Source organism: Candoia aspera, chromosome 12, assembly GCF_035149785.1.
Source record: "Candoia aspera isolate rCanAsp1 chromosome 12, rCanAsp1.hap2, whole genome shotgun sequence".
NCBI classification, from domain to species: domain Eukaryota; kingdom Metazoa; phylum Chordata; class Lepidosauria; order Squamata; family Boidae; genus Candoia; species Candoia aspera.
This window is the reverse complement of record NC_086164.1, coordinates 10990593-10996675: the sequence shown is the minus strand read 5'-3', so window position 1 is coordinate 10996675 and position 6083 is coordinate 10990593. Positions and strand designations below refer to the sequence as shown.

The window sequence follows — 6083 nt, the reverse complement described above, 5'->3', positions numbered from 1 at the left end:
GATGCTGTGCAGAGCTTGAAAATAAACTCACAAAATTCAGGCTTCCAGTTATTATTGCTACTTATAATTAGTTTTTTTTCCACTTCAATCAGCTTGCTCTCTCATTTGCATGGAACTCCTATCCGTTTAGAGCTGATGGTGAGCTATAAAACTGAACGATGCAGAGTATGGTATGAGTAGAGAATATGTGTAGAGGATGGGAAGTTGAGGTGGAGTTCTTAAAATAGCCTTACAATGCAGTCTAGTTATTACTGCATGCTGCAAAGGGAGGGGAGCAACTCAGAGACCATGACTTCAAGCAACTCTATAACGTTGCTGTTATCATGGTCAAACGGAGCGTGTAGTGCTTGTATGTTCCCCCCCCCCCAAGTAAAGGGATTCAGTATTATTCTGTGCGGGGCTGAATTTGAAAAAGTGTTTTCAACAAGTTCACAACGCAGCCCGGTGTCAATTATCCCCACAATGTAGCTACTATGGCTGGGATCCCTTATCCCATAAAACCATGCTTTGCTGAACCAGTTTGCTGGATAAGCCACAATTGCCAGCATTCCTACCCCACACCAGGTCATAATGGATTTTGTTCGGCTTTGGTTTAATATGCTGCATGAACCCAGCCAATGGTGTTTGGGTCTGTAAACCCTGGCTGTGTGCAGAGGCTGCGGGACTGTATATGCAGAGGCTCAGAAGGCAGCCAAAAAACTATCTTGCAGGGTAGTCTGCCGTTGTATGGGAGCCTCCTAAAGCTTAAATAAAACTGAGCACGGATTGTATGAGCCAGGATGGGAAAGTCAGACAACCAGTTATGGCAAAGACTGCAGGAAGAGTAATTGACCAGCTGCAGACCTTCTGTTACATGGAGAGCTACACAGATTCAGCAGGAATCTGGACCCTTCTCTGCAACTCTTAACCCGCCTGCGTTAAGCTTACAGTGACCACACGCCCTTTATTATAAAGGGCAGTCCTTTATTTCAGAAAGCAGTCCTTTAGGTTTATTTGATCTAATTATTTATTTTCTTGGCTTTGAATTGTCTTGAATTTTCCTTTGTAAAGCAAAGCAACGTACAAAGCAATGTGCAAATGTACAAGCAATTTTTCTTTGAATTTTCCTTTGTAAAGCAAAATTATAAACATGAACAATAATAATAATAATAATTAATCCTGATGAACCTCTTTCAGATTTGCCCCTTTTTCAGGTTTGTCCTTTATTTTTTCCACGAAAATACAGCGCGGCCACGGTCATTAAGGGATTGGCACCCTACCTCTTCATCCGAGAAATTAGCCCTCCACTCCAAGTGGGGCGCCCCAACGCCTGATTCCTCCGGCCTTTCTGCCGCCCTCCTCTCTATGCTCCGCCGGAAAACGGAAGCGCGCGCGCGCGCGCTCTGGGCCGGAAAAGCGTGCGCTGGGGCGCGTGCGCGGAGGGCCGGCGCGGGGAGGCACGTGAAGGTCGCTGGCGCGCCCGTCCGCCCGCTCCATTCAGCCCCTCGCTCGGCCGCTCCCGCGCCCTCCCCTGCAGCCGGGCCCGGCATGGACGCGTCGTCCGTCGCGGGGGACTTGGGAGCGGCCGTCAACGACCCGCAGCTGCAGCACTTCATCGAGGTGGAGACGCAGAAGCAGCGCTTCCAGCAACTCGTGCACCAGATGACGGAGCTGTGCTGGGTAGGGGCGGGAGGAGCGGCCTGGGGAACTCCCTGCCACGAGAGCGGGGGGACGGAGGGTGGGGGGGGGGAATCAGGCCAAATCAGAGGGAGGAGAAGAGCTCGTTATAGCCCGCCCGTGGGACTCTCCGCGACAAGAAGGTGATTTGTCTCCAGTGGGGTAGGCGAAGTAACGGGGCGCTGAACCGCAAGTGCTTTATTGAAGCAGCCTTCCTACCCCTGAGGCTTGCTGGCTGTTCTGGGATATCCCAAGAGCTCTGGGGCGCGCCAGCTTTGAGGAGGCTGGACTAGAACCTCCAGGGTCAGGAGCAGTCTCTTACGGAGTTCCAGGTGCTGCTGGCAATACTAGGGTGCTGGTATGGGGGGGAAGAGCTGTTACCTTCGTGCCAAGCAAGCTTCTGGGAGGCATTTGGCTGGCCACCAGGAAACAGGAGGCTGCATGGGGTGGGACTCTTGTTACTTTTGATATTGGTGGCTCCTGGGGTGCAAATGCCGCTTTGCCACTTGATGTTTATTTGTGTCATGAGTAAGGATGGCGAGCAGGGGGCTCCCATCCAGACTGTTAAGCGCATGCGTAGCACTGATGAATTGTTCAGCCATTCAAAGAGACAGATCTGGACCGCCTTAACCTTTGGGGTTTATATGGCTGGGTTTTTCCCATGCTTCTTCAGTTTGTTAGGATTCCTGTTATGTACTAGCAATAAACATTAGAGACCAGTTCCTTGCCTCAGCGTGTTTCCTGGCTGTTAGGACAATTTGTTGCATTTCTGTCCACCTTTTCTTTGGAGAGCTCAAGGCAGCTTAGATGGGGTCTTCCCTGATTTGATCCATACAATGGCCCTGTGAGGTAGATTAGGCTGAGCCAGTGGCTCAGAGTCTGAGTTGTGTGGTCCAGCAGGTCTCCCTCTGATCTGAGGCCACCATTACACCCCACTATTACAAACACTACCGCTCTGTCAGCGTCACTGATTCAGCTATTGAAATCCACTTTTCCCACCTTTGCTTCTAGATCTAAGCAAAACGAGGGTGCTTTTTTCATCCAAAAACATCATCCAGTCTGCTTGTTTGCTAGACCGATGCCCAGCTTCTGCACTGAGTGCTTGAGTCGGCTAAGCGTGTCATTTTTGTACAAAGCCAACACTTGTGGCAAATGCTATAAACTGTGCAGGTTTAGTTTTTTGTGGGTGGAAACAGGCCTGGGTTCTGTTGGCAGCAGTTTGGATACGCTCGAAGAGAAAGCTGGACACATCAGATTTGTTGTGCTTGCTAGTCACGGGCCTGAAGTGGCTCCCCGCGCTCTTGAATGATTTCTCTTTTGTGTCGTTGAACAGGAGAAATGCATGGACAAGCCTGGCCCCAAGCTGGACAGCCGAGCGGAGGCCTGCTTTGTGAACTGTGTCGAGCGGTTCATTGATACCAGTCAGTTCATTCTCAACCGGTTGGAGCAGACGCAGAAATCCAAGTCGCCCTTCTCCGAAAGCCTGTCCGACTGAGCGGAAGCCTTCAGCGGTGCTGTTTTCTTCGTTCACAGGAAAACACTATTTCAAATGGGAGAGGAGAATAAAGAACCGAAAAGAGGATTCCTAACACTGATAAGCTGTGAGGGAGGTTGGCCCCCCCACGTGTGACGGACTTCGGGCTTCCTGGCCACCTTGTCTAGTTCTGGTGTTAAATTCCCACTTTGTGAACATTAATGGCCACGCAGCTTCACACACCTGCTATTAAACCTGGGCTTCTGCTGTCCTAGGTTTTATTTTTTTTCCTTGGATAATAGGAGCTTCATACCAGAATGGTGGCTTGACTTATCTTCCTTAGCCAGCAGTAAGGTGGGCAAAGCACACCCCTCAAAACTTGAAAACTTTCTGTTTTTGATAAGGGAACTGGGAGGCCTCAGATACTAACGCAGCTCCAGGAGAAAGTAGGGGTGCAAACGTGCCTTTAAAATGGTACTGTGCTTGAGCACTACCCTTCTAAGCGATCCAGATGTCACTTGAACTTGCAGCTGAGTTAACCTTTGTAAACCGCAAGTGGATCTTGCGATTGGGCAGAGGAGCGCAGGATTAATTTGCAGAAGGGTGCCAGAAGAGACCTGTTTTCTTTAATGAGGTGTTTTTCCAAACCCACCTCAGCAGAGTAGAAAGAAATACCCCAGGCATGTGGCTGTTGGGAGGGATTTTTGCCCGTGTTGTCCTGTATATATTTCTCTCGCCAAGTACAAAAATCAATCTTGACTTTCTACACTGAATCCCTTGCCTCCCGATCATCAGTGGAATAAACATCAATGGGATGCATTTTACACTGCCTTTTGAGTTGGTGGTCGTTCCTTCTAGGTTTGCCAAAGTTCTGACATAGAGAGAATGCTGTTAGTAGCAACTGCACATTCTAGACCGGCCTTCCCAAAGGTGGGGCCCTCAAAGTGGGTTAGATTTCAGTTTCTGGATTTGAGGGCACCAACCTGAGAGTCCTTGTCCTTTATAGAACTAGAGTGCTGCGCTGTTAAGCCGCAACCTTGTTCTCATTTTGCATTCAAGTTGTCGCTGGTCAATTCATAAAGCACACTGATTCATAGACAGTCTGTGAAGCGTCTTAACGTTTGGTTTTAATTGCTGCTTGTCCACTGATGGGGAATGTATGGCCCCAAGAAAGTTACTTAAATAAATAAAGTGTGCTCGCCTTACCGCCTTCTCACCAAAGGCAATGAAAAGCTGATTTTGCTGAGAGTGGTCAAGTCATTTGATGTGAGGCAAAGAATTACTTGGGACATGAGGGTACATATGAAAGGCTTCTACCAACTTCTGCTCTAAATTATTTCACTAGTTTAGAAAACTCTAATTATTCCAACAGATTTCAAAGGGATTGCTGCGTTGGTCTGCCAGTGATTGATGAGGAGGAACACAGGCAAAAAAAAAAACACCTCTCTCCACTGAGTCTCTTGGTATCATAAAACCTGATACATGCTAAGTGTTTCTTCTGTGGTGATCTCTACAATTTTACGATCGACCTCCACCGAGCCTCTTAAGGATTATTTTGTTTTCCTCTTGCTCATACCTATGGCCATCTGCATGAAAACCAGAAAATTAGGGGGGGGGGAATTTCCTGCTCTCCAACAGTTCATAAATATGCCCACTAAATTTATTAACCGTCAGAAATGTTTAGAAGGAAGATCGGGGGGTGGGAACGGGAATAGTTTTTCTCCACCTTGAACGTGGTTAATTCCTTGTCTGACTGTGATAGAGAATATTCTCATCCTTGCCTGACTGGAGTTCTATGCCTTTGTGGCTTTCAGATGAACGCTTAATTAAAGGCTTTTAGATATTCTAGGGAAGCATCAGTGTTGCATCTCCCCTGGAGTTATCTGCCCTGTGATATTGATGCTTCTGAAATTGACATTACAGAGGTTTCCTCAGCTCTCTTGCATATTCAAAAGTTTGTGCATGGGATTGTGCTGTCTTATAAAGATGCTTGTTTGGTTCTCTCTCTCGTCTAGAAATACCCCACCCAGCTTTGGTTTCTGCAAACAGGCTTGGCAGGCCCATAAGACAAAACTATACTGCAGTGCACACCTCATTATGTGAATTGGCTGTAGAATATTCAGCAGGTAAAGGTAAAGGTTTCCCTTGACATGAAGTCCAGTCGTGTCCGACTCTAGGGGGCAGTGCTCATCTCCGTTTCAAAGCCGAAGAGCCGGCATTTGTCCGTAGACACTTCCTCCGTGGTGATGTGGCCGGCATGACTAAACGGAACGACGTTACCTGCCTGCCGAAGCGGTGCCTATTAATCTACTCACATGTGCATGTTTTCGAACTGCTAGGTTGGCAGGAGCTGGGACTAGCAATGGGAGCTCACCCTGTCACGCGGATTCAAACCGCCGACCTTCCGATCAGCAACCTCAGCAGCTCAGCGATTTAACCCGCAGCGCCATCACATCCCTATATATTCAGCGCAGGGGTGGTTAAAAAAAAAGCTTACTATATATTCAATGTAAATTATTATTTCTTCTAATAATTCAATAAAAGGGATTATTTTTCTTTTAGAAAAACCAAGATCTCCCTTTCCCCCAGAAAAGGAGAAAATTGGCTCATCCAAGGCCATGAACTTCATGGCCAGAAATATCCAATAGGTCACAGTAGTCTTCTCTGAGAGTGTTATTTAGTAAAAGAAGTTTAAAAGTCTTCATGGACAGCAGCTTCAATCCAACCTTATGCAGGTTTACTTGGAAAGTCGTGCCTGAATTCAGTGGGATTTACTTCTTCCACTTTTCTGTCCACACTTAAAAATAGCGATTTGTGTTACAGAAAAAACGGTCTTACAAATAACTAAGGACTCTTACAGAATGGTTCCTGCTTCCTTACCACTGTTTCAGACAATGAAATAGTTTATTACTTGGTGTTCTATTTTGCCTTTAAATATGCAACTAATGGCAGC

General features: G+C 47.2%; 1 protein-coding gene across 1 annotated transcript; it reads left to right on the top strand.

The window, feature by feature from the left end:
* The first annotated feature begins 1404 nt into the window (after nt 1–1404).
* Nucleotides 1405–3954, top strand: TIMM8A (translocase of inner mitochondrial membrane 8A). The gene is made up of 2 exons (XM_063313468.1): nt 1405–1659; nt 2990–3954. Exons 1-2 carry the CDS (start codon nt 1528–1530, stop codon nt 3149–3151), a joined length of 294 nt encoding a protein of 97 aa, XP_063169538.1. The 5' UTR covers nt 1405–1527; the 3' UTR covers nt 3152–3954.
* The last annotated feature ends 2129 nt before the right edge of the window (nt 3955–6083 follow it).